Here is a 26,407-nt window from a genome sequence, read left to right as displayed (position 1 = left end):
CTCAATCCTGTCGAGGCTGGGCTGCCACACTCGTGGGCACGTTGGGATGAGGTGTGCTTCATTTCCACGGGGTGCCCGAGGGAATGAGCCTAATTGGTAAGACCAGATGTCACTGAGGCCGAGTGTAATGAAAATGGATTACCTGGCCAGCGTGAGCCATCGCAGGCCAGAGAGGAGAGGATACAGCTGGATTTCCAAGAAACACTTGGAAAGGAACGAGCTGGAGCATCTGTGCCTTGGAGCGTGCCTCACCAACCACGCCAGACATCAGAGGAAGTGGAGGACAAGTGGAAGGGCACCCCAGCAAAACAACAACAACTTGCACGTAAACAGTGGAGTCCTGTAGCTCAGTGGTTAGAGCACTCGCTTCACAAGCGAGAGGACCTGGGTTCAATTCCCGCCCCGGCAGAGCAAAACGTTGGGCAAAAGTTTCCTTACTACACACACATACACCCACACCCGCACACACACACGCGCGTGGCGCCTCTTTTTACCTCGGAGTAAGTAGGAATCTGGTTGTTAGTCGATTGGCGGATCGCTTTTCCGGGGGTAATAGTTCCTTCAAAAAAAAAAGTTGGTCACTCAATCCCCGACTGCTTGTGGGACACAGCCTGTGTGCAGTTGGCTGCCGCAATGGGCCCACAAAACCAACAGTCACTCCACTTGACAGTATATTATGTGAAGCGCTTTGAGGCGCTGTATCAAATGCTAGGCTTATTATAATTATTATTATTATGTAGGTGCATTTAAGAGGAAGCTACATAGACACATGAGGTAGAGAGGGATAGAGAAGGGGTGCGTCGGAGTGAGTTTGATCGTGGATACTCATGCGGAGTATAAACACCGGCACAGACCGGTTTCCACGCTGCACATTCCAAGGAAATTCTACCCAGCTTGTGGAAAACCGACACTGGTGATCTCAAGTCCCTGACGCGCAGGCTTGAATTCCCCCACCCCTCTCCAGCGGTGAGAGCTACGGATGAACATAAGACGCAGGCAGGTAGACAGACAGACACACTCATCCAGGTCGATGTTTATTGATTTACTTGAGCAGCGAGTACATTTCCCTCTTACACTTGAGCTTCCGAGTCCGTGCACCAGTACGTGGCAGCTCCTACTGCGTTCTCCCGTCGATGACTCCGGTTCCCGCTCAGCATCTTGCACATAGCAGCCCTGTACCGGCCCGACATGATGTTGTAGAGGATGGGGTTGATGGCCGCGCTCAGGTAGAAGAGCACGAAGGAGATGATGTGAAAGTACTGGCTCACGACGTACATCTGGGGGGTGCCCGCCGACATAGAGGAGAGGTTGCGGCCGATGTGGAACGGCAGCCAACACAGGACGAAGCCGAGGACGATGGCCGCTGGATGTGCGGAAAGGAAAGGGAAGGATTAAAAAAAAACACAGGACAAGACGTGGCTCTTAACACAACGCAGCATGTTCGATCTTAGCAACATAGGAGGAACAGGAGGAGGTCAGGCCGTTCAGCCCCTTGAGCCTGTCCCGCCATTCTGTTAGACCGTGGCTTGATTGGTACCTAAACTCCAGTTACCCGCCCTCACCCCACAAAATATTACAGTCACTACACTTTACGGGGTATGCTGTGAAGCGCTTTGAGACGTCTCGAAGATGCGGTCAGGAGCCGTATCAAATGCGAGGGTTATTATTATTATTACTCTGTATTGCTTGATACCCTAACAAACATCCGCCCGCCTCAGTCTGAAAAAATCTATTCACCGCTCTTTCAGCCAGTACGCCCCAAAACTCAGGAACACGCTCCCCCAATCTTTCCCCCTTGCCCCCTCCCTTCCCCATCTTCAGGTCGCGCCTGAAGACCTGCCTTTTCGACCTTGCCCATTGCCACCTCCACCCCCCCCCCACCCCACCCTCTCCCAGCTCCACCACTGTCAAGCGCTCTGGGATGCTCTGCGTGAGGGGGCGCCATGTAAATGCAGGTGGTTGTTGTTGAAAATGCGAATGGATCCAGCATCCACAGCCTTTTGCGGGAGAGAGAGGGAGAGAGTTCCACGTTTCCACTAGCATTTGTGTGTGCATGAAAGAATGCTTCCTGATTTCATTCCTTAATGGCCTGGCTCCAATTTTGAGGTGATGCCCCCTTGTTGAATTCATCAATTCAATCATTCAGTGCCGTAATACCTCCCTGTCTCTGTGGTCGTGTCTACTCCTCCACTTGTCTAAATCAGCCCTCTTTGTCTAAAGAAATAAACTCCCTCATTAAATGCATCTCCACTCACTTTCTCCTTTGTGAAGCACTCTGAGACATTATCCTATGGGAAAGACGTGGAGTCCTGTGTGGCTTAGTGGTTCGCCTCGCAAGTGAGAGGACCCAGGTTTCATTCCCGGGCAAGTTTCCTTACTTCACACACACGCTTCTGTTCACCTAGCAGTAAGTAGGAACCCGCTTGTTAGTTGACTGCCGAGCGCTTTCTGGGGGTAATAACCTCTGAAAAATATACACGGTCGCTCAATCCACGACTGTTTGTGGAACACTGCTCTGCGCAATTGGATGCCCATAAAATACACAGTCAATCTACTTCACAATATACGCTGTGAAGCGTTTTGAGACGTCTCAACGACGCAAGGATTATTATTATTATTATCATAGGATCTGTGGGAAACCGTTTTGCGGATTGACAGTCTTATGGCAATTCTGTCGCAATCTTACACCGCGAGGAGCTATGTTGCCTGAGACTTGGGCGGCTCAGTCCTCTGTCCGCGAAACGTTGGAAGATATTTAGGTGAAAAAGCGTGATTTTCAGGAATTATTTAGACGAGAGATGGTTTCAAAAATAAAGGCACCAGGGTTGACAAAGCGCACTCTAATTGGCAATTTGACCTTTTATCTGTACCGGCCGCACTCATTCTTCGTGTTGTTGCTTAATTTACCTGTTACTGTCAATCCACCTGCCAGTTAGCGAGGGCCGGGCTGTTACTGTAGAAATTTACAGGGCGGAAGGAAGTCATTCGGCCCAGCGTGTCCACGCTGACTTGACTCAATAAGAGCTTCTCAATTCAATCCCACTCCCTCATCCGCCCACGAAACACGCAGGCAATTCACTTTACAGTGCATCCTGCGAAGCACTTTGAGACGTCTCGAAGACGTGATAAGGCTTCTTATATCAAATGGAAGGATTATTATTATTGTCAGTTAAGGCTGGATCAATTTGCAAAACTGCTTTACTCTTATAAGAGAACCTGATCCTATCTGATGAATAATAATAATAATAATAATAGTAATGTAATAACAGTAATTCTTGCGTATGATATAGCGCCTTATCACATTGTTGAGATGTCTCAAAGCGCTTCACAGAATATATTGGAAAGTGGAGTGACTCTGTATTTTGCGGGCAGCCAATTGCGCGCAGCGACGTCCCACAAACAGTCTTGGATTGAGCGACCGACTTTTTGGGGGAGGGATTATTACCCCCGGAAAGCAATCCGCTAATCGACTAACAATGGGGTTCCTACTTACTATTAGGTAAACAGAGTCTGTGTGTGTGTGTGCGTGTGTTGCCCCGACCTGACCTGCCCGGGAATCGAACCCGGATCCTCTCGCTTATGAGTCGAGAGCTCTAACCGCTACGCTGCTGGACCCTCGCAGTCGATACAACACTTTATCACATCCTCAAAACGCCTCAAAGCAGTTTGTGGGATTTGTGCAGCGACTGTGTATTTTGTGGGCGATCGCAGCAGCCAATTTGGGGGGGGGATTGTGGCCAGGACACTGAGAGAGAGAGACAGAGAGAGAGAGAAACTCTCTTCTCTTTTCCAATAGCGATGTGGAATCTTTGACGTCCACTTGGACAGAGGACGTGTGGGATCTTGCTTTACCATCTCAGCTAGCCCAACCCAACCCTCCACTGGAGGACAGGAACGGCAGGTTAGACAGTGAGCTCGACTCCCAACTTGAATTTACTGACCTGGAATGCGAGCGACTGAGCCAAACAAAGGGAAATATTGCGGAGTGCAACAACAACGACGACAACAACAAAATGACATTTGCACAGCGCCCTTCACGTCAGGAGAACATCCCAAGGCGCTGGACAGTCAAGGGATTATACCCGAGCTGGTGGTTGGGATCAGGAGGGGTGGGAGGGCAAGGGAGGGTGAGGTGGGGGATAGGAGAATGATCGAAGGCGCGTGCATTTGGTTGAAGAGGAAGGTCTCGAGACGTGCCTTGAAGGAGGCGAGGGAGGTTAGGAGTACTCACCCAGCATTTTGATGGTCTGCCTGTTGCTCCTGTCCCTATGATTCCTCCTCCTCCTCCTCCACAGTTTCCTCCCTATCAGTCCGTACAGGATAGTGAGGCAGCAGACCGGGACGAAAAAGTAAAAGCTGGAAACCCAAGTCATGGCGTTCAGAAGGCCTGAACTCACGGCGTACTCTGTACACTTGCACTCGCTCGTCTTGGACGGATCGGTGCCGTTCTGAAACTCTACTCCGACCAGCAAGAAGACAGGCCCAGCGCTGGTCAAGGCAGCCATCCACAAGCCCACGATAATCGCCTTGATCCGAGACTTGGTCCCAAACACCTTGGCCTTGAGGGGGAAGCACACAGCCACGTACCGCTCCATGCTCAACGCTGTGATGTGCAGGATGGTGGCGTAGGTGCAGCCCTCGCTGACAAACTGCGACAGCTTGCAGATAAGCTCCCCGAAACTCCACGGCTTGTACTTCCAGATCTTGTACAGGTCGAGGGGCATGCACATGAAGATGACAATGTCCGACAGCGCCATGCTGGACAGGTAGAGGTTCGTGGTGGTCTTCATCTCCTTGTACTTGGCCACGAGTAGGATGGTCAACACGTTCCCCAGGACGCCGACAATAAAGAGGAAAATGCAGACCACCGTCACTCCCGTGAGTACGGGCAGGGAGAAGATGTCATCGGGGAGCTCGTAGTACACAGACCTTTTAGTCTGGTTGCAGCCCGATTCGGAGCAGTAGTTGCCGTCCGGGGGGCCTGAAGTGGCGTTCTGCATCACCGCAGACCCTGGCGTTACCCAGCGCTGGCAGTCAGCCTCCGGGAAACCAGGCCCCCGCCCACCACCAGTCCGAGCATCAGTGAAAGCCCAGGAGCCTTTCGGGTTGGATTGGATTCTGTACGATCGGGTGGGTTGGATTCTGCACGATCTGCTTTGGCTTTGATCAGGGCTTCCCGTGTCACTGCATCAGCGTGCTTCATTTCAGTCTGCGGAGAGATCACCTCGCTTAAGACAGGACCGTCCCCAAGTGATCATTTTGTATTGTGTTAGGCGTTATTGGCTGCCGCGTTTCTCCCACAAAGTACACAGTCACGCCACTTTACGGTGTATCCTGTGAAGTTCTTTGAGACGTCTCAAAGACGTGATAAGGTGCTGTATCAAATGCAAGAATTCTTATTACTATTAATATCGATCAACTCGATTGACTCTGGAGTAAACTGCCTGTGCCCGGTGTCACTACCTTCCTCTGTGTGTCCTTTGCTCTGTCGTTCTCAGTCTCTCCTCCCAGACATCACCTTGTCTACGTCCCTGATGGTATTACTCCAGTTCCTTCACATGTGCTAACATTCCCTCTTTAAGAAACAGGCTGAATCCATCCAGCTTTTAACACAATTTACCTCCTCTGTTCTCTGAATGCCAATCGTGCATTGAGTAAAGGTTAATATCTGCTCTCTGATGGGTTGTGAGTGTTCACACGCAATTGGCGTGTCAACTATATTCCCCCCTCCACACATGCGCCCTTTTCATAGTGAATTCTAAACCTGTCACTCCCTCACAAACACTCCCTTACTCCTTCCAATTGATCGAAAATCCCTCCTTCTCATTGTAAAGATTGCCCCACACAGAAACCCCGCTATGTATTGTGTGTTGGTTTGCAGGGGGGTTTCTGCGGAGCAATCTTTACAATGAGAAGGAGGGATGTTCGGGGTTATAATCAGAATAACCTTTTTTTCATTCAGACGCAGTGCCTCTAACATCGAAACATCTCCAAACCGTAGTGACTCTTCTCCGGAGTCCGAGCTGTCATTTTGTACGCAACAAAAGGTCCCGCGCACAGCCATTAAGCTGAATTAACAAATTAAATCAAAGTCAATTCACATTACAGTGTATCCTGTGAAGCGCTTTGAGACGTCTCAACGACGTGATAAACTGTAAAGTGAATTGATTGTATATTTTGGGGCAAAACGCGGCAGCCGACTGCGTACAGCAGCGTCCCACAAACAGTCGTGGATCGAGTGACCAAGTTATAGGGTTTTTTTGAAGGGATTATTAACCGTGGAAAAGTGATGCGCCAATCGACTAACAACCGGGTTCCTACTTACTGCTGGGTAAACAGGTGTGTGTGTGTGTGTGTGTGGAATAAGGAAACTTGCCCAATGTTTTGCCCTCCCGGGAATTGAACACGGTTCCTCTCGCTTGCGAGGCGAGTGCACTAACCACTGAACTACAGGACTTTAACATCCAGAGCACAGATGAGAGCTGGGTTTAAGGTCTAATGCAAAGAACAGCGTTCCTGTCAATACGGCACACTCCCAACTTCCTCGTGCTGCCTATGTACTTGCCCACAAAACACACCATCACTCCGCTCTACGGTATATCCTGTGAAGCGCTTTGAGACGTCTCGAAGACGTGATAAGGCGCTGTATCAAATGCGAGGGTTATTATTATTATTGCTCAAAGCCCCTGCCGACACCGAGGCTGTGTCACACGACCTTCGGAGCCAGAACAAAACAAGACAAAGTAAGAGGCAACGATTTGTCACTCACCTTATCCCATCTGTGGTTAATCCCGAGTTATCATCGCTTGAAGCCGGTTAATAAAGTTTTAACTGCAAGTCAATGCTGGGATGATGCTAAAACCCAACCCTGGGCGTGTTGTCACAGACACACGCTTCTAAGTGTGTACGTCTACAGGAGCAGGCGAAGTCAGTGCCTTAGTCATTCTCGCTCGCCCTTTATCCACTATTTCTCCCGTTCCCGTCTTCGCCCTGAGTCGCAAGGAAGCGCTCTGTCTGCTCACTGGCCACCGTTAGCTGTGTGAAGCTCGGTATAGCAGCTCACCTCAGCTGCTGCATACAATTACCCGCGGTCACAATAGATTTAAAGTGACAGTATTCCTGCTCTCTCTTGCTTTCCTTCAATACAGGGGTATCAGCCCCACTCGCGTGCTCCCACTCTTGCCTCCCAGTGGGGGGGGGGAGCAAAACCAGCAAAGACACGATGGAGGAGAGAGAGAAAGAGAGAGAGAGAGAGAGAGAGAGAGCAGGGAATGGGGTTAGAATAGAGAGCTCCAGTGAGGGGAGTGAGCACCAGCACAGACACGATGGGAGTCGAGTGATCATTCTAAGAGATTGGTCGATGGTCAGATCTCTTCGTGGTCAGATTTCCTGTTTGGTGGGGGCATGTTGCCTAAAACACTCCGGGGAGGGGTCGAAGAACCCCTCTTTTAGGGTTAAGGGGCTGAACAGAGAGATTGTTTCGATCTCTATGTATTGTTCGATCATTTGCAGTAACACAACTTGCATTTACACAGTGCCCTTCGTGCAGGGTAGTGTCCCGGAGCGCTTAACAGTGGAGGAGCACGACCCGAGCCGGGGGAGTGTGTGTGGAACAGGGAAGGTGAGAGACCATAGGCACGATCGAAGAGATTTCTTTTGGGAGGGGGGGGGGCCCGGCCGGGTGTCTGACACGTGCGGGAACCCTCACTGTTGCCTAAGAGTCTCCAAACCCAACTGAGAATTCCATACATCCCACAAACATATGGAAATTACAGAGATGGAATGGATAGAATGAATAGAATGCACACTCGCTCTCTCTCTCTCTCTCTCTCTCTCTCCATCTCCCTCGAGGGACGCTTTCTCCTGCTTACCTAATTCCGCGGAGTCTTAGGCGCAGGTTGGCAGGAGAAAGGTTCTTCCGATGCGATATGAAGTGGGGGCAAGGCAGAGGAGTAGAGGCAGCGAGTTGTAGAGGTTCATCGTTTGGTGGCTGAAAGCACAGTCACCGATGGCAAAGCGGGGGGTGGTTGGGGAGGGGGGGTAAGGGGACGTGCAGAAGGCCCGAGCCAGCTGAGCGAAGGGGGCGGGTTGTGGAGTGGGGGGGTGAGGTAGAGAGGTGCGAGTTGGTGAAGTGATTTCAGACGCAGACTGAGGCCATGAGGAAGGCATTCACTTAGTACGGAAGGAATATGAACAGGCTCAGGACTGAATGTTGAGCACGAACATTAATGAGAAGTCAAGATTGAATACAGTCATAGACAACGACTGTTTCAAACGCGGAATAGGTGAGCCGTGACAACCATAATGAGAGACACATCAATTGAAGGGAATTAAGCCTGATGTGGTTCTGTATTGCATCCCCAGAGAGCGAGAAACGTGATCACTAAAGACAAATTCATTCACCTTCACTGTCCACACTCCCAAGTCAGGATTAGAGACGTAGTAAAGCTCTCTCTGCACTGTCCATCCGCACTGCCAGGTTAGCAACGTATAATATATAATAATTTTATATAATAATCATTCAGGCATTTGATATTTTCAATGATAATAAACCTTGCATTTGATAAAGCGTCTTATCGTGCCGTTGAGACATCTCAGAGCGCTTCACAGAATATGCTGTGAAGTATATTTTATATATTTTGACTGTGTATTTTGTGCAGCCAATGGAGCACAGCAGTGTCCCACAAACAGTCGCGGCTCGAATTTTTTTTTGGGAGGGGTTATTAGCTCAGAAAAGTGATCCGCTCGCTGATCCACTACCAACCGGGTTCCTGCCTACTGCTCGGTAAATAGAGGGGTGCGCGTGGAGTAAGGAAACTTGCCTAAGGTTTCACCCCAACCCACCTGGGAATCAAACCCACTTGCGAAGTGAGTGCTCCAACCCCTATGCAAGGCTTAAGGTTGCATCCTAAGGTAGGATCCTCTGATAATGCGGCACTCTCTCCCCCCCCACCTCTGTCTCTCTCTCTCTCTCTCACTCTCTCTCTCACTCTCTCCCCCCCCGCCGCCCCCACCCGCAGCACTCTGATGGAGCGTCAGGCTGGACTGGGAGCTCAAAGTCCCCTGACCTTCAATTTTGTTTTTAAGACTAAAATGTATTGGAATTGACTTGGCATTTACGAACATGGGTGGACAGACAAGAGAGCCAGACGAGGGCCCAGTTCACCACAGTATCCTCTGGCTCCCGTGTGCATTAATAGATTACTACCAAGACCTTTCAAAAGGGCGTCATCTGACGATTGACTGAGATGAGGCAGTGAATGCACAATCATTCCCCGAGCACCGACCCAGGTATCTTAACCCTTCGAGCTCTTCTCGACGGTCAGTGGCACACAGTGGCGGTGTAGTGTGTAGTGGCGGTGTAGTTGCTCTCGCCCTCCCGCCCGCAAATTGGCTGCCGCCAGCGTTGGCCAACAAGGAACGCGGTAACTCGGCTTGACGAGGAACGAGCTGGAAAGCGGTTTGAGACGTAAATGGGCGATGTGCTGGTTACCAAAGCTCTGAGGAACAGTGAGCAAGATTAGTGCTACAGCACCATCCTCTGGTGCAGCCCCGAGGTGCAGAGCTCTGAGGTTCGTGTTGGAGCTCCACGGTGGAGCAAAGGCTCCGTGGTGGAGCTCCACGGTGGAGCAAAGGCTCCGTGATGGAGCTCCACGGTGGAGCAAAGGCTCCGTGGTGGAGCTCCACGGTGGAGCAAAGGCTCCGTGGTGGAGCTCCACGGTGGAGCAAAGGCTCTGTGGTGGAGCTCCACGGTGGAGCAAAGGCTCTGTGGTGGAGCTCCACGGTGGAGCTCTATTGTGCAGCTGTATAGCAGGACTCCATGACCCAGCTCTAAATTGCTCTGCGTTGGGAGCAGAAACGTGCAGCTCTGTGGTGGGGCTCTTTCTCTCTCCGATGCAGCTCCGTGCTACAGCTCTGTTGCATTTTGTATTGACGTTACTCCATTTCCCTTCGCACTGTTGGGCTCAGTGCTTCCTTCCAACCTACTGGAGTCCCCGTAGCGTAGTTGGTTAGCGCACTCACTTCGCAAGCGAGAGGACCAGGGTTCGATTCCCGGGCGGGTCAGGTCAGGGCAAAACCTTAGGCACGTTTCCTTACTCCACACACACACACACACACAAACACATGACTCTGTTTACGAGCAGTAAGTAGGAACCCGCTTGTTAGTCGATTGGCGGATCGCTTTCCGGGGATAATAATCCCTTCAAAAAAAATACGGTCACCCAATCTGCGACTGTTTGCGGGCCATCGCTGTGCGACGCCAACAAAATACACAGTCACTACACTTTACGGTATAGCCTGCGAAGCGCTTTGAGACGTCTCGAAGACGTAATAAGCCGCTGATTCAAACGCAAGGATTATTATTATTATATTACTGATGATAAGTTGTTTTATCGTGTGCTGAACAGTCGAACCAGAGTGGGGGGGGGGGGGGTAAATTCAGAATAAATCGGCGGATACGCAGTTTCAGCGAGGGGGTAGTAAACGTACGCAACTGCTCCCTCGGGAGACAGACAGACAGACAGAGGAACTAGAACACTAGAACAAGAACAGATAGATTTCTGCTAGGAAATAATATCTGGGAATACAGGAAAGGGTAGTTTGGGATACGACATGTCAAGCGACTGCCAGGATGTTGGAAGGCCGAACTGGATGGTCTTCTTGGTCTTCTTTCGCCCAGCAAAGTCTTGTGTTCTTATGTTCCTCCAGCTCCCTCGCACTAGAGGGCTCGGTCTCTCGTTCCAGCCAGCACCTGTGACACTAAATGACGCTTCGCACTTGCGCTTCCAGATGGATGTGACTGATCGCCCAGAGCCCTGTGTCCCCACACTGTGTGACTTTTGTCTAATGAAACCCGTGGAGGAATCGCAGACTAATTATAATGGGATGTGTAAAAGCAGAAGAGATCAGGGCTGTTGTCAGCAGGAGCCTGGAAGTGCTGTCTTATCACATACCCCAGTCTGACATAAACCTGGAAGTTTTTCCTTCCGTACAATTACTGTCACACAGGGTGTGAGACGCTCAGTGTAGAGGGAGCGTTACTGTGCTCTAACCCTGACCTGGGAGTGTGGACGGGCGCACAGTGTAGAGGGAGCGTTACTGTGTCTCTAACCCTGACCTGGGAGTGTGGACGGGCGCACAGTGTAGAGGGAGCTTCACTCTGTCTCTAACCTGTGTTTTCTTTTCCTTTCAAATGTTTCAATATCTCTTTAAGTCTCTCTTTCTCCTCTTTTCACTACCTCACTCTGTCTTGTTTCTTTCTCTCTGTCTCTCTTGTTCTCTTTGTCTTTTTCTCTCTGTGTCTGTCCGTCTCTAGATCTCTTTCGAGTGACTCTCCCCGTCTCTTTCTTGCTGACTCTATCCCCGCTCACTTTCTCTCTCTCTCTCTCTCTCTCTCTTGCACACGCACTAATTAATTGCCTTTCATGCACTTTAGTCGTTTCATTGAACTGGAGAGAATTATTCTCAAGGCTGGTCGTCATGTCAACCAGCCTGCAGAAACGTTCAACGTGGATGTGTGGTGTCTATGAGTATCCCATTTGGGAAAAGCTTTGGGAACGGGGGGGTGGGGGGGGGGGGGAGAGGGAGAGACTGCGACTGAGAAGCTTCACTCAGGCTCTGTGTGAATCTCAGAGAGAACCTCCCACGTTGCTGATATCCTGAGGGTAGAGAGAAGGGAACGTTGTGGCCTGTGTCAGGGTGCTCTACACACCGCAGCTTGTGATGAGAGATCTCCTCTGGTCCTTTCTGTCTGAGATCCGTCCATCAACGCAGCCCGGAAAGGAGCTTGTCAAACATGCTCGGTAGGCTCTGGGGTCGTTAGATGCTATGTGTTATATGAACGCTGTTATACGCAGACTGTGTGATATCTGCTGTCGTTTGTTAGATACAGTGTTATATACAAGGTGTTATATACAGGGTGTGATATACAGTGTGTTATATACAGGGTGTTACATACAGGCCTCCATATAATATCAGTGTAATGGGTTAAGAGCGGGGGGAGTGGGACTAGTTGGGATAAGAGCGGGGGGAGTGGGACTAGTTGGGATAAGAGTGGGAGAGTGGGACTAATTGGAGTAAGAGTGGGGAGAGTGGGACTAGTTGGGGTAAGAGCGGGGAGAGTGGGGACTAGTTGGGATAAGAGCGGGGGGAGTGGGGCTAGTTGGGATGAGAGCGGGGAGAGTGGGACTAGTTGGGATGAGAGCGGGGAGAGTGGGACTAGTTGGTAGCTTTCCCAAAGAGCCAGCACAAGCACGATGGGCCGAATGGCCTCTTGCTGCGCTGTAATATTCTATCATTCAATGGTTGCATATCATGTTATATCACGTGATCTCCATCTCACGGCCCGCTTGTTTGACAGGCCGCCTCTCTTTATCCGCATATCTGCCTGTTATGAGTCAGTGTGTGTGCGACTGCCCACGCTGCACGGCTCACACACAGGAAGCTTTATATTCCTGCCTCTCACACACACACACACACACACACAGCACCGTCCCAGTAACTGTTTGGAGAATTGTCAGTCCTTGGAGCCTCGCTTCCTGTACGGGGAAGATTGTCTCCGTCCTTAAGACCAGCCATTAAACTGAGGTACGGGGCGAGACCAGGGGAATGAGGTTAGAGTAGAGAGCAGCAGCACAGACGCGATGGGGGGAGAGAGAGAGCAATAATACTCCTCGCATTTGATACAGCGCCTGATCACGTCGCCAAGACGTCTCAAAGTGCTTCACAGAATACACTGTAAGGTGCAGTGACTGCGTATTTTCTGTGCGAAACGCGGCAGCCAATTGCTCACAGCGACGTTCCACAAACAGTCGTGGATTGAGTGACCAAAATTATTTATTTATTTGAAGGGATTATTATCCCCGGAAAGCGATCCGTCAGTCGACTAACAACTGGATTCCTTCTTACCGTTAGGTAAACAGAGGCGTGTGTGTGACTGCGGAGTAAGGAAACTTGCCTCGGGTTTCGCCCTCGACCTGACCCGCCTGGGAATCCAAGCCGGGTCCTCTCGCTTGCGAGGCGAGCGCTCTGACAACAACAACAACAACAACGTTACATGCGTATCGTGCCTCTCACGTCGGGAGGACGTCCCAAGGCGTTGGACAGGGATTTGGACCCGAGCTGGGGCTTGGGATCGGGAGGGGTAGGAGGGCGATCGCAGAGGAAAGTCTGGAGAAGTGCCTTGAAAGGAGGCAATGGGAGGGCGCGAGCGAGCGGGGCGGAGGGACCGTGTGGGACAGAGCCCCAAAGGGTGGGGGCCGGGAGGCTGTATGATGGTGAGGCGGGCTGGATCGGGCGGGGGGGACGCGGAGCAGCCAGGAGCCCACTGAGCGGAGAGCGCGGACGGTTTAAGGTCTCATCTGAAGGACGGCATCTCTGACAATTCAGCGCTCCCCCCCCCCCCCTCACCCCACTCCCCCCACCCACTCCCCCACCCCTCCGCCCCAGCACTGTGAAGTTAGCCCTGAATGACACACCCTCTCTGTCTGTCACAAGGAGATTGAAGCTCAAAAAAAAACGGAGATTTTTAAAGCCGTCCTTTTTTTTGCCCCTTAACTGCTCTATTTTTGGGGGGGTGGCGAGGACAGGGGGTGTTGATGACCAGCACCGTCCTAGGTTTTAAAATCGCTTTTGTAATCTTTTTTGGGTGGGGGTCAGCCGTGCGTCTGACCCATCACCGTGCCTTTAAGAGTCTTAGGATCATACTGCACAGAAAGAGGCCATTCGGCCCATCGTGCCCGTCCCCACTCCCCCCCTCTTACCCCAACTAGTCCCCACTCCTCCCACTCTTACCCCAACTCTCCCCACTCCCGCGCTCTTACCCAACTAGTCCACTCCCCCCTCTTACCCCAACTAGTCCACTCCCCGCGCTCTTACCCACAGTCCCCCCCCCCGCTCTTACCCCACTAGTCCTACTCCCCCGCTCTTACCCCAACTGTCCCCACACCCCCGCTCTTACTCCAACTGTCCCACTCCCCCCTCTTCCCCAACTGTCCCCACTCCCCCGCTCTTACCCCACTAGTCCACTCCCCCCCTCTTACCCCACTAGTCCCATCCCCCGCCCCCACTAGTCCCACTCCCCCGCCTTTACCCCAACTAGTCCCCCCCCCCGTCTTACCCAACTAGTCCCCACTCCCCCCGCTCTTACCCCAACTAGTCCCACTCCCCCGCGCTCTTACCCCAACTAGTCCCCACTCCCCCGCCTACCCCAACTAGTCCACTCCCCGCTCTTACCCCAACTAGTCCCCACTCCCTCCCGCTCTTACCCCATAGCCCGGCACATGGTCCCAGACCCAAACTGAGAATGAATTCCCCGCCTCCCACCTCACAAGCTCTTATTATTCACCCTCGTCAATAACAATGATTAGCCACAACCCTCGCATTCGATGCGGCGCCTCATCGCGTCTTCCCCGACGCCTTGGCGGGACTCGCAGGGTGTAGTGACTGTGGCTTTTTTTCCCCCCCTCCTCCCCCCCCCCGCCTCAGGGGTTAATAAAAGCCCAGCTTTTACGAGTCCGAACAGAGAGAGAGGGTGTGTGAGAGAGAGAGAGAGAGACACACACAGAGAGACTGGAGTTGGGGGTTGAATTGCGTTGTCGCTTTAAATTCTTGGTAGGAGGGGTGAGCTCTGACTGCAGCAACAGGGAGGGGAGAGAGAGGGAGAGAGGGAGGAGCTGTTTACTTGCAGGAGAGACAGAAAGGAGGGAGGGAGTAATGTGTTGGTCTGAAACTGCGCAATTTGCTTGGTTAAAACTTTCCAGGGAGAGAGAGAGGGGGAGAGGGAGAGAGAGAGAGAGACACACACACACACACACAGAGAGAGAAGGATTGCTTCCCAGCTGTTTATCCCTCTACCTGTTGACAGGATCTTCCCAATCCCTGTCAATTTCAGGAGCAGAGAGGGAGGGAGAGGGAGAGAGAGAGAGAGATCAGTGTATGCATTTTTTTTTTGGGAGGGGGGTGGGTGGTGTCTGGCTGGTAGATAGCAATCCCCCCCCCCCCTCCACCCCTCTCTCTCCTCCTCTCCCCCTCCTCTCTCCCAAGCATTGCAAAGAGAGCTGCTTTGCTTCCCACCCTTGTGTGTGTGTGTGTGTGTGTGAGTGTGTGTGTGGGGGGGGGGGTTGGGGGGGGAATATTTTTTTTCCCCCACTTACCCACCCCCCCTCACCTCACGAAAAAAAAAACTCCCTCCTCCTTCCAGCAACTCAGCCGCAATGTTGCGAGCAAAGGATTTCAAGGTAAGGCTGACCCAACAGCAAAAAATAATAATAATAATAATAATAATAACCGATTTTAATCCAGTAACTTTTCCTGTGTTAACCCACAGTACTTTTTTTTAAAATGATTATTCTTACTCTCTCCCCTCTCCCCCACCCCCACCCCCCCACACACACACACACCATCACCCCCACCCCCCCCCCCCGTGTGTGTGGGTGGGTGTGTGTGTGTATCAGTGCAAAATCCTCTTACCTCCTCCCTCCCCCCCCCCCCCCCACTCCCTGACCTGAGATTTTTGTTTAAAAAAAAACATAAATCTTCATTATGTCATAATTCTCAATTTGCAAAAAAAAACCTTTTTTTTTTCCCCCTCTCTCTCTCTCTCTCTCTCTTCCTTCCTCTCTTCCCCCCCCCCCCCCACACCACCCCCACTTCCTCCTATCTTCATCCCCCCCACCCGCCCCTCCTCCTTTTTCCCTCCCAGTCTTGCCCAATTTCCACTTAAAAATCCCCCCCCTCCTCCTCCTCCTTCCCCCCCTTTTTTTTTATTTCCAATTGCGGTTTGGAGGGTTGTTACATAAGATGGAGTTATTAAGAGCTGTGCATCTGTATGTGTGTGTGTGTGTGAGTGTGTTTGTGTGAGTGTGTGTGTGTGAGTGTGTGAGTGAGTGAGTGAGTGAGGAGAGGGAGGAGAGGGAGGGAAGGAGGCAAGTGGTTTGAGGAGAGATGGAAGTAGAGGGAAATTATATCCTGGGCCTAGGAAGAGATGTCGCAATTTCTTTTCTGTACTGTCATGTGGTTTGAGAGTGGCGCGGTTTATTTAGCAAACCTCTCCAGCTCCCTCCCCTCCCCTCCCTCCCTCCTTCTTTCTCTCTCTCTCTCTCTCTATTTTTTTTCCCCCCCCCCCCTCTGGGGTGTAATGGACCGACGTGGACACCAGGGGGCGCTGGGGCTCCACGTGGCAGCCCTTGTGTCCCAGTTGGTGTGCATTTCTGGGGGTGGGGGGTGGGTGGGTGTGGGGGTATTTTGACACGTCCTCGCGCGCTCGCGCTCACGCAGGCTCGTTCGCTCGGGCTGACGCGCGTTCCCGCGCGGGCCTCGCGCACGCGCGCGCAGCTCACGCGCTCGGAGTGACTCGTTCACGCGCGCGCGACGCAGACTCGCCCGCGCGCAGGCGACACTCGCTCGGCCCCACTCCCCCCCTCTCCCCCCAAACACGCGCGCGCTTACTCACACGCAGAGAGACTCAATTACTCACTCACACACGGAACAACGACAGAATTACATTCATAGAGCGCCTTTCACGGCGGGAGGACGTCCCAAAGGGCTTACTCACTCACTCACTCGCTCGCTCACTCACTCGCTCACTCGCTCACGCACACTCACCCCACCACCACCCCACACACACGCGCGCGCACACGCGTACAAACTCATTCGCTCACTCACTCACTCACACGCACACACAGACTCGCACAAACTCATTCACTCTCTCGCACACATTCGTACGCACACGCGCTCACGTACACACACGCACACACGCACACGCGCTCATCCCCCACTCCCACGCGCGTACAAAACTCATTCACTCACACGCAGGCTGGAAATCTGCAATAACTACCGGAGCGGCTGGGAGCGCTCAGCGGGTCAGGCAGCATCGATGGAGAGAGCAAAGTGAATTAACCCCCCCACCCCCCCACCCAGTTTCCTCTCTCCATAGACGCTGCCTGACCCGCTGAGCGTTCCCAGCCGCTTCCTGCCGTTATCGTTCGCTCGCTAGAAATTTGCTCGCTTACTCAGTCACTACACTGTCCGCTCGGCCGGCTCCGGCCTGCTGTTTGTCCTCGTCGTCGCCGTCGTCGTCGTCCCCCCCCCCGCTCCATCATCGGTGGCCGCTACCCCCCGGCACCCGAAACTCTGTCACTCGCTTCCCCTCTCCCCACCTTCAAATGCTGTCTAAAGACCTTCCATTCTGATTGTGCTGACGGTCACCTCCCCCCCTCCCTCTCCCTCTCCCTCTCCCCCCCTCTCTCCCTCTCCCCCCCCTCCCCCCCCCACTGGCTCGGGGTCATTCTCCGCCACTGTCGAGCGCTCCGGGACGCTACCCCATGTCGTGGGGGTGTGAGTGTGGGGGGGGGGGGCTGCACGAATTGTTGTTGTTGTTGAGAATTGAGCCCGCTGCTCTGCCCGGTTCCTCCACGAGGGGGCGTCAGAGGAGAGGGCTCGCGCCCCGCCTCGGAGCAAATGTGGCAGCCCTTTCCTTCCCCACGTGGGGTTAATCACGTCTCCGGCTGCCGCCGCCTCCGTGAGGGGGGCTTTTTTTCAGCCTAAATGTTAACTCCTCCCTGCGCCCGCCCACCTGTTCGTCACCGCCGAACGACACTGAGACGTGACGACAGCTTAGCGTGGGGGGGGGGGGGGGGGAGTGTGGGCGTCTTAAAGGCCTTCTTAAAGCGGCACAGCACCTCCCCCCACCCCCACCCCTCTCCCCTTCCCCCCCCCCCACCCCCCTCCCCCTTGCTTAAAGGGGAATTGCATCTTTCCCACCGAGTAAAATGCAAGCGAGAGGACCTGGGTTCGATTCCCGGGGCGGGTCGGGTCGGGGGGGGGAATCCTTAGTCGCGTTTCCTAACTCGCTTGTTAGTCGCTCGGAGGGGTGGGGTGGGGGGGGGGCGGTAATAATCCCTTCCAAATAAATAATAATAATTTGATTGCGATTTCAAGTCTCTCGGCCGGACTTGAACTCGCGTAGTCTAAGCTGACGCTCCAATGTAGTGCCGGGGGGGGACAGAGAGAGGGAGAGAGAGCTGCACTGTCAGAGAAGGGAGTTAATCTCTCTCTCGCTCTCTCCCGGTGTCCTGGCAGACCTCCCCCCCCCCCGATTAAAAAGCCGCTCGCTCACTTCACAGCTGTTTGTGGGGACATCCCCGCGCGCGAGTCGGCCGCCGCGTAAACACACAGCCACTACACTTGACGGCGAACGCTTCGAGGCGACCTCCCGACGCAGCGGTTCTGATTCTGTTTTCTTCCCAATCGGCAGGCGGCGAGCGAGGGAGATGGTGAGGTTTCCGGGTGCAGGAGGAGGAGGAGGAGGGGGGCTGGGACGCCGATTCGGGTCCTCGTCCCAGTCCCCAGAAGGTCCCGCAGAGGATCCCGGCCGTGGTCCACAGAGGCTTCCGGAGGGACAGGCTCCAGCCACGCAGTTACCTGAGGTTGGTGTTCATCCTTGAATCGCAGTAAAGTCTGCAGACTTGGAGCTTTGAAGCGCTTTGAGGCATCGGGGAAGATGCGATAAGGCTTTATCACAAGGATCGTTATTATTTATGTAGCACCAAACCGTTTAAACTCGCTTTAGAGGGAATCCCTACAGTGCACTGGAGCTCTCTACCCGAACCCCATTTCCTGCTCTCTCCCCCCCATCGTGTCTGTGCCGGTGCTCACTAAGTGAGCCCACAACCTCTTGTGACTCAGAGGTGAGACTCAGAGGTATCAAACGTCGAGATTATTATTATTATTATTATTATTAACGTGGAGTCCCTGTAGCTCAGTGGTTAGAGCACTCGCCTCGCAAGCGAGAGAACCCGGGTTCGATCGACTCCTGGCAGGGCGAAAAGTTTCCTTACTCCATACAGACACACACCCACACAGACACACACCCACACAGACACACACACACACAGACACACACACACAAGCCTCTGTTTACCCAGCAATCAGTCGGAACCCGCTTTTTAGTCGATTGGCAGATCACTTTCCGTGGGTAATAATCCCTTCAAAATAAAAATAATAATGTGGTCACTCAACCCACGGCTGTTTGTGGGGACGTGGCCGGGCCCACAAAAGCACACACAGTCACTACACTTGACAGTGCGTCCCGCGAAGGGCTTTGAGACGTCTGGACGACGCGATCGGGTGGTGGGGGTGGGGGGTGGGGGAGGGCCGCGTCGAACGCCGGGGTCATTATTATAATCGTAAAAGTGGTCACGCCCACGCCTCACGCTAGATGACAGTCCACGACTCCCACGTGCGGTACGGGGGTTAGACTTGCGAACGGGGAAGTCCTCCGCTGAGCGAGTGAGCGCGCAGCGTGGGCGTGTGACGTGCGCCGAGCTTCCTTCGGGCAGTCCATGACATAATGAGGAAATCCCCCTGACTAATCTGGGAGGAAATACAACAACAGGAAATACAGGGGTGATCAAAAAAAAGTCGTGATAACTGCTCTCTTATATATAGATATATATATATTAAAAATATATATCTCATCAGCAGCAGGAAGGCCCCTCCCTCCACGGCCTTGCCCCTCCCGACCTCTGTGGCCCTTATCAACGTGTCCACTCTCTCCGCCCAGCCCACCCCGCCCCACCATCAACAGGCTCTCTGCCCCGCCCTCTGGAACTCCATCCTACAGTCCCTCCGCCTCGCTCGCCCTCTCCCTCGCCTCCTTCAAGGCTCGTCTCCTCTTCGACCACCCTCCCCGCCCTCCGGATCCCAACCCCCGGCCCAGGTCCATATCTCCCGACTGTCCAGCGCCTCGGGACGTCCTCCCGATGTGAAAGGCGGGCACTGTGTAAACTTGTCATTTTCGTATTGGCATCTCTCGAGACTCGTCAGGCATCGTATAGGTCAACCGGACACGAGCCCAGTGGAGTCCTGTAGCGTAGTGGTTAGCACGCTCGCCTCGCGAGCGAGAAGACCCGGGTTCGATTCCCGGTCGGGCCGGGGCGAAACCTTAGGCAAGTTTCCTCACTCCACCAACGCACGCACACCCACACGCCTCTGTTTACCTAGCAGTGGGGGGGGGGTGGTGTGTGTGTGTGTGTGTGTGTGGGGGGAGCTGTGTGTGCGTGGGGAGGGGAGTGTGTGACACACCAAACTCTTCGCATTCAGCGAAAGTTTGTGTGGTGTGAAGAGGGAAGTGCAGAGCTGATGATTCTCGGCTCACTTCCTCATCCGAGAGCGGCGGTGGTGGTGGTGGTGGTGGTGGGGGGGGTTGGGAGGCTGTTCCCAACGGTGAACGTTCCTCTCAGTTCAGCCGAGCGGTTAGAGCGAGAGAGAGAGAGAGAGAGACTAATGAGGAATCGATTCCCGGCCAAGCGGGGCGAAACGTTGGGCAAGTTTCCTTACTCCGCACGCACGCGCGCACCCCTGTCCCCCGGCAGTCAGCAGGAACCCGCTTGTCAGTCGACTGGGGCATCGCTCTCCGGGGGTAATAATCCCTTCAAAATAAAAAAAATATGATAAGATGGGTCGCTTCAATCCAGGACGGCGCGTGGGACGCGGCTGGGCGCAATTGGCTGCCGCGTTTCGCCCGCAAAGTGCACAGTCACTACGCTTCACAGTATTTCGCCCACCAAATATGCAGTCGGTTGGCTTTACTGTGTGTCCTGTGAAGCGCTTTTGAGACGTCACGGAAGACGTGATGAGGTGCCATATCAACTGCAAGGATTATTATTATTATTATTATTATTATTATAGAGGGAGGGGGGGGCGAGGAGGAGGAGGAGGAGGAGGAGGAGGAGGAGGAGAGGAAAGTGACCGGGGAGAGAGAGAGAGAGAGTTTTGTCAGTAGGACTAAGCAATCCGGAGTTTTGAGTCTTGCTCAATACGTGTTCCCCGGACTGTGGTGCGGAGGAAGTTACACCATTCGCAGACGGAGAGAGCTCAGTGCAGATAGACCGCTGCCCATCGGGCAAAGAGCAGAGCAAAGCCCCCCCCCTCCTCCTCCTCATCCTACCGCCACCCCCCCCCACCCACCCACCCACCGAGCCCAGCCTCCTCCTCTCCCGGGTGGTTGGGTCTGTCCTGGTTTACAGGTGCGTGTGTAAAGGTAATGGCTGAGCGGTTAGAGCAAGAGGAACCTGGGGCCAAATGTTGGGCAAGTTTCCTTACTACACGCACACACACACACACACACACACGCACACACACGCGTGACTCTGTTTAGCAGCAGCAAGTCGGAGGCCGCCTGTTAGTCGATCGGCGGGATCACTTTTCCGGGGGGTTAATGATCCCTTCGAAGAAAGACACATAAATGGGACGCGAGGACGATTATTATAAGCGTCTCCGGCAGAACTGGGACTATTGGAAGCGATGATAATTTCCGATTTCCACGCACCGTAATAATAATAATCCTTCAATTGATACAGCGCCTCTGTCACGTGTTCGAGGCGTCTCAAAGCAGCGCTTCACGGGATACGCCGTGAAGCGTAGTGACTGTGTGTTGTATCGTCGGAGACGTGAAACCCGTCTCCCTCTTGACTGCTCTGTTCTCCTTCCGTCTCTCTCTCTCTCTCTCTCTCTCTCTGATCTGTCTCTCGCGTTCTCTTCCCATCTCTCTTTTTTTTCTCTCTCTCTCTCGTCCTCTTTTGTCCTCTCTTTATTTGTCGCTCTCTCTCTCTCTCTCTTGCCTCTTTTTCCCTCTCTCTCCGTCTCTCTCTCTCTCTCTCTCTTATTCTCTTTCCGTCTCCCCCCATCCCCCCCACCTCTCTCTCCCCCCCCTCTCTCCCCCACTCTCTCTCCCCCCCTCTCTCCCCCCTTTCCTCCCTCTCTTTCTCTCTCTCTCTCTCTCTCTCTCTTTCTCTGCATTTGACAGACGTACAGTAACTGAGTGAATTTAAAGGGCAGACCACGTTTGCTGATCACCAATACATGGATTCTCAGACACAGTTAGCAGGAATCTGTTCATACCGCATAATAATAATAATAATAATAATAATAATCCTTGAATTTGATACAGAGCCTTATCCCGTCGTCGAGACGTCTCAAAGCGCTTCAGGGGATACTGTAAAGTGGAGTGACTTGTGTTTTGTGGGCAAAAACACAGCAGCCAATTTTACTGACTGTTACCTTTAAATATCTTTGGGTCCCTATATATATATGTATATATACCTCCTCGCCCAGGGACCTCCCGAACTCACCAGCCTCTCACAGCCCCCCCCCACCCCCCACCCCATCCCAACCCTCCGCACCATCACTGGGCCCGTGCCCGTGCCCGCATCCACCCCACCCCTAACCTCAGCCTGTCTGTGTGTGTCTGCCTGTGTGTGTGTGTGTGCGTGCGTGTGTGTGTCTTAGTCGCTGTGTGAGTGCGTGTGTGTTGGTGTCACTGTCTGGCTGTCTGTGTGTGTCTGTCCGTCCGTCCGTCCGTCCGTCTGTCACGGTGTGTGTTGGTGTCACTGTGTGTGTGTGTGTGTGTGTGTGTGTGGTGTCACTGTGTGTGTGTGTGTGTGTTGGTGTCAGTGTGGAGTGTGTGTGTGTGTTGGTGTCACTGTCTGGCTGTCTGTGTGTGTCTGTCTGTCCGTCCGTCTGTCACGGTGTGTGTTGGTGTCACTGTGTGTGTGTGTGTGTGTGTGTGTGTTGGTGTCAGTGTGGAGTGTGCGAGCTCTCTGCCATCCACTGCCTCTCCCTGCGTCCTGCATTTCCCCCTCATGCCGGGTGAGCCCATTGTTAAGCTTCTCTTTGTGTGCGTGCATGTTTGTGTGTTTGTTTGTGTATGTGCCCGTGTCCGAGCGTGTATAGGTGCATGTGTGTACGTGTATCGCATGTTCCCGTGTCTGACAGGATCGTTGTCTGTCCTCAATCTCTCCTCTCCCCCCCCCCCCACCCACCACCACCACCACCGTCCTTCCCGACTAAACCATCTCACAGTATTCCTGAGTCTTAACAGAACAGAGAGAGAGAGAGAGAGCTCCTGTCTGTTTGCATTCATTTTCTCAGGGGTTTCATTCGAGACTGTTCAGTACATGTGAAGAGAAAGAGAGGGGTGGGTGGGTGGGTGGGTGGGTGGGTGGCGGAGAACGTTTGCTTAATACACCCAGTCTCTCGCTCTCTCTTTCTCTCTCTCTTCCTTTGTATATCTCTTTCCTTCTCCTGTCTGTGTGTCTGTGTGTGTGTGTGTGTGTGTGTGTGCGCCTCTCTCGCTGGCTTGCTCTCATTCTCTCTCTCTCTCTCTCTCTCTCTCTCTCTCGCGCTCTCCACCACCACCCCCTCCGCCCTAACTCCCTTTTTTCCCCATTTCGGGTCAGGATTAAAGGGAGCAATTTACGGGGCGGATTCTGGTGAGTGATTGGAAACGTAGCTCACAGGGGAAAGGGGGGGGTGGCCGTTCTGCCTTTATGGTGTGTGTGTGTGTGTGTACCCATCTCTCTCTCTTCCCCCCCCCCCCCACACACACACACACACACTTCAGAATGCAGCCAACCTTTCATTCTCCCCTTCAATCCCTTCCCGTTTCTACCTTTGAAATCCCCCTTTAGAAGTCTCTCCCGAGTCCGCGTGGTGCGTGAGTGCGAGTTGCAGCGACGCTCTTGAGCCGTGCGAGTGACTGCGCGCGCGCGGGCGTGTGTGTGTGTGTTGTGTGTGTGCGTGACGTGTGTGTGTGTGTGTGAGCACAAGGTGTTAAGCTCTGAGACGTCCGAGCGACTGTGCGTGTGTGTGTGAGTGTGAGCGCGAGTGTTGTGAGCCTCTGAGACACGTTGCTGGGGGCGGGTGGTGGGGGGGGGGGGGAGCGATCGGTAATTGGAGGTTGTATCAGCACCTCCAACGGTACAACGCTTTCCTCCCCCACCCACCCACCCACCCACCCTCGCTCTCCCCCAGCACTGTGCTGGAGGGTCAGCCAAGCCTAACCTGTCGGCTTGACGCACAGGGAACACGTTGAGTGTTTTTTTCCGGGCTACACCCAGAGCCCAGGGCCGCCCCGGGGAAGGTTTGCCACCGGCTGGAGGCGGCTTAGACGAGCCTGGCCTTACGTTAGCGCCTTACAGCAACCTCGCTCGGAGACCCCGCTTCGCTCTCCAGGCCCTTCCCAAGACCCTCCTCTGCGACCGTGCCCTCGGTCACACCCCTACCCCCTCCCCTCCCTCCTGCCCTCCGCCCTTCCCGAACCCAAACCCCCCCCCACGTTCAGCTCGGGGCCAAATCCCTGACTGTCCGGCCGAGCGCCTTGGGAAGTCCTCCCGACGTCGCCTGTTGTCGTTTCCGTCGGCGTCGGCGGCGTCGTGTCCTGGCTTCCCGCCTCTCGAAAATAGTCGTCACTCCGGGCTGAGACCAGATTGGTTCCGGATTGGGATGTGGGATCCTGTGCCTGCTGTTACTTAGCAACGAGAGAGAGAGAGAGCATGGCTCGGGGCGAGAGAGGAACCTGGAATGCTTAATTCCCGCACCCGCACCCGCCCGCCCCCGCCCGCACCCCCACAACCCCGAGCTCACAGTCCAGGCCGACGCTCCAGCTCAGCGCCGGGGGAGACAGAGACAGACAGAGGGAGAGCCCCACGTTGTCGGAGACATCGCGCTTAGACAGTTAGACGTTAAACCACCTTTTTTTTTTTTGGAAGGATTACTGTCCCTGGAAAGCGACTCACAACCAGGTTCCTCCTTACTGCCGAGGAAACAAGAGACGCGCGTGTGTCTGTGGAGTGAGGACCACCGGCCTAAGGTTTCGACCTGACCCGAACGGGAACCGAAACCGGGTCCTCTGGCCTGCGAGGCGAGCGCTCTGACCGCTACGCTACAGGGACGCCTTGTCTCCCATCGGTGGCTTTGTATCCCTCCCCGCGGGCGTTGGGGGAACGCAGGGCATCGTAGAGCCGGGGCGCCGAGCTTGGAATCAATCAATAATAATAACCGTAATAATAATGCGATCGCTCAACCCCACGGCTGTTTGTGAGGAGACGTCGCTGGGCGCAATTGGCTGTCGCGTTTCGCCCACAACACACACACTCACACACACAGTCACTACGCTTTACGGGGCGTCCTCCCAGGTGATGGGAGAGGAGGCTGGGGAGGCGAGTGCGATGCGAAGCGAGGCAAGCTGTCGAGGCCTAACCACAGACATGAGGCTGGGGACTCTGGGCACAGGTGTGGGGAGCGAGAGAGAGAACTCAGGGGGGGGGTGGGGGGGGGGGTGGGAAGGAGATTTGCACTCTCACCCCCCCCCTCCCCCACCTGGACGAGACGCTCACTCACTCTCTCCCCGTCCGTGCAGGGAAGGAAGACTGGAGGAGAGAGAGAGTCCTGTAGCTCAGGGGTTAGACCCCTCGCCTCGCACCCCACAGCCCCTGTAGCTCAGGGGTTAGACCCCTCGCCTCGCACCCCACAGCCCCTGTAGCTCAGGGGTTAGACCCCTCGCCTCGCAAGCCAGAGGACCCGGTTCGATTCCCGGGCGGGTCAGGTCGGGTCGGGGCAAACGTTGGGCCAGTCTCCTTACTCCAGACGCACACACACACACACCGCCCCCCACCTCCCCCCCCACTCCGTTTACCAGCAGTCAGTAGGAACCCGGTTGTTAGCCGAATGGCGGATCGCTTTTCCGGGGGTAATAATCCCTTCAAATACAAAATAATAATAATAATAATTTGGCCACTCAATCCACGGCCGTTTTACGGGGACACAGTCACACTGACGTCTCAAAGACGTGATACGGCGCTGCATCCAATTCAAAGATTGAGATGGTTATCGTTATTATTATTATTATTATTATTAGGGGAGAGCGAACGAGCGACACGAGGGTGAGGGAGAGCGCGAGAGGAGCGGCTATGAATAGAATTCCGTCTATTCTGCACTGACTCACTCTTCCAAGGCGATTAAAAATAGCCCTTTTTCACCAGAATAAAAGTCAGAACATGTGGCTTGAAGGGAAGCTGGAACTGTTTGGCACAGGGTAATCAGACTTTAAAGCCAGTTCCCTGCAGTGTTACTGCTCTCTGTCTCTCTCTCTCTCTCTCTCTCTCTTCTTCTCTCCCTCTCTCCGGACTAAATATATCTGCGCTTTCTGAGGGCAATTTCTGTTCTAAGCAAAATTATACCGAATGCAGACGAGATGTGACTGCACAAGGCAAGTCCAAAAATAGACTCTCTCTCCATCTCTCTCTCTCCCTCCCTCCCTCCCTCCCTCCCTCCCTCCTCCTCCTCTACCCCCATCCCTCTCTCTCCCTCAGGGAAAAACTCCCGTCTCTTTTTCCGATGGCACCACAGGAGGTCTTTAACGTCTGCCTGAACAGGCAGGCACGCAAACACGCTCCCCACCCCCAGCCCGAGAGACACACCCGAACACAAACACACACACACCCCCCTCAAACACGCACCTACCCACACACACTCACGTACACACACGCGCGCACACCCAAACACATACGCGCACACACAAGCACATACATACTCCTACACGCGCGCGCGCGCGCGCGGGGAGCTG

The 26,407-nt window shown here is 53.9% G+C and overlaps 1 protein-coding gene across 1 annotated transcript; it reads right to left on the bottom strand.

Moving 5' to 3' along the window:
* Positions 1 to 942: 942 nt before the first annotated feature.
* LOC103190578 (growth hormone secretagogue receptor type 1-like) lies at positions 943 to 5,000 on the bottom strand. Its single transcript, XM_007911412.2, has 2 exons — positions 4,232 to 5,000; positions 943 to 1,363 (listed from the first exon to the last, which is right to left on the bottom strand). Exons 1-2 carry the CDS (start codon positions 4,998 to 5,000, stop codon positions 1,071 to 1,073), a joined length of 1,062 nt encoding a protein of 353 aa, XP_007909603.2. The 3' UTR covers positions 943 to 1,070.
* Between the last annotated feature and the right edge of the window lie 21,407 nt (positions 5,001 to 26,407).

This window comes from Callorhinchus milii, unplaced genomic scaffold (genome assembly GCF_018977255.1).
Source record: "Callorhinchus milii isolate IMCB2004 unplaced genomic scaffold, IMCB_Cmil_1.0 Scaffold105, whole genome shotgun sequence".
Taxonomy (NCBI): domain Eukaryota; kingdom Metazoa; phylum Chordata; class Chondrichthyes; order Chimaeriformes; family Callorhinchidae; genus Callorhinchus; species Callorhinchus milii.
This window is presented reverse-complemented; position numbering and strand designations above follow the sequence as displayed.

Excerpts from the sequence above, each read along its gene's own strand:
- LOC103190578 (XM_007911412.2), bottom strand. The coding sequence starts at position 5,000 with ATGCAGAACGCCACTTCAGGCCCCCCGGACGGCAACTACTGCTCCGAA. Across the intron at positions 1,364-4,231 it reads GCAGACCATCAAAATGCTGG|CGGCCATCGTCCTCGGCTTC; the intron begins GTGAGTACTCCT and ends CCGCACATCCAG.